This window comes from Penaeus monodon, chromosome 34, assembly GCF_015228065.2.
Source record: "Penaeus monodon isolate SGIC_2016 chromosome 34, NSTDA_Pmon_1, whole genome shotgun sequence".
In the NCBI taxonomy this organism is placed as follows: Eukaryota; Metazoa; Arthropoda; class Malacostraca; order Decapoda; family Penaeidae; genus Penaeus; species Penaeus monodon.
Genome location: NC_051419.1, coordinates 3811564 through 3812947, shown reverse-complemented (window position 1 = coordinate 3812947; position 1384 = coordinate 3811564). Strand labels below are relative to the sequence as shown.

At 44.9% G+C, this 1384-nt stretch overlaps 1 protein-coding gene across 1 annotated transcript in view; it reads right to left on the bottom strand.

Moving 5' to 3' along the window:
• The window catches only part of LOC119594532 (protein prune homolog 2-like), a gene marked incomplete in the record, with an annotated part of 78042 nt that extends 76864 nt beyond the window's left edge, over positions 1–1178 (bottom strand). Inside the window, 1 exon segment of the mRNA XM_037943563.1 lies at positions 717–1178. Within this exon segment, the coding sequence (XP_037799491.1) occupies positions 717–721 (5 nt within the window).
• Between the last annotated feature and the right edge of the window lie 206 nt (positions 1179–1384).

Here is a 1384-nt window from a genome sequence, read left to right as displayed (position 1 = left end):
AAGTATTGCTTTTGTGAGGACTACCTACCACCTACCATTACTACAAGGGCTTCACTACAAACAATCCGTTGCTATCCAGAGTGGTCGTGGCTTGTTTTTATTGCATTCTTAGGGCATTTTCCGACTAGTTGTCACATATCTTTTGTCCCTTGCGCCTGTATCACGCCATACACATCACACCCTGTTCAAGGAATTACTATGGTTAGCGTGATAAATTGCTGTTTCCTTGTTATTTCTTTCTTGCCTTGTGCCGTCATGAAAGCCACAATCTACCATACCAAAAATTCTGTACAAAGTTTGTATTCACTATTTTCTTTCCTTTCGGTGCTCTACAGTTTCATACACCAGCTCCGAACCTACACTTGTAAGATAAAAACCTAAGGCGCATATGAAATACACAAAAGCACGAAAAAAAAAATATCACGTGAAAAAAATTGACTATTCTCCGTCACATTTTTTTCCACGAAGGGCGACCCATCCACGAGCACAACACGCAAACGACAAACTGCGGCGAAGGGCTTGAAATATCCCCCAAGGAACCTGCTAATGCGTCTCCACGATCGACTGCAGGCGAGGAACCCAAGGGGAGAAGGGGGGGGGGAGAGAAAGGGGGGGTGTCCTCAATGAAACAGAAAACAACTGAGCTCACTTCTTATTCCCCCCAGGGACCTGCATTTCCCCAGTAGCAACAACCAGAGAACGAACAGTGTACTCACCACATGGTATTGACTGAGCACTAATATAGGTCGTGTAGTCTGTGTTGGTTCCTCTCAGGAATTGATTCTCTTAGCAGGCCAAAAGTGGTGTTGACTAGTGTGAATTCTTGCCTTGTTTCGCCTATTTCACTGTGGCGAGGAGAGTTGGGCGTTCCTCCCCGCAAGTAACACTAGGCAAGATGAGGATTGCGTAGACGACTTCATTGTGCGAGTCGCGTTTTGCCATGTAGGACCAACTGTAGGTTTGCTTCGTGTTTTACCGAGGACAACATTGATTTTATCGATTGAGAGGAACATGCCAGTGCGTAGGGTGTCTGACAAGAGGTTCACTCGCTTATAAATCCGATATGAGGTAACCTGAGCAGAAACTACATGAGTTATATCGCTTCTTTCCACTGGAATTTGAAACCCTTGTATTTGCAGTTACTTCCAGACCTCCTTGGCTTGAGCGCATTAGTGTGCTCATGCGCCGAACGCGGCTTCGCAACCCTGAATTTCCTTCTCAGAATATTTCTCATTGCGCTCTCTCATTCCCGCAGGTGTTTTATTTGTGTGAATCTGCTGTTTCCACGCGTTGTGTGAATGTGTTAGCAAGTAAAATTTGTTCGTTTTGATACAGGATAGAAATGAGTGATGACGTTCAGTTTACATCTGGCAACGTATCTGAC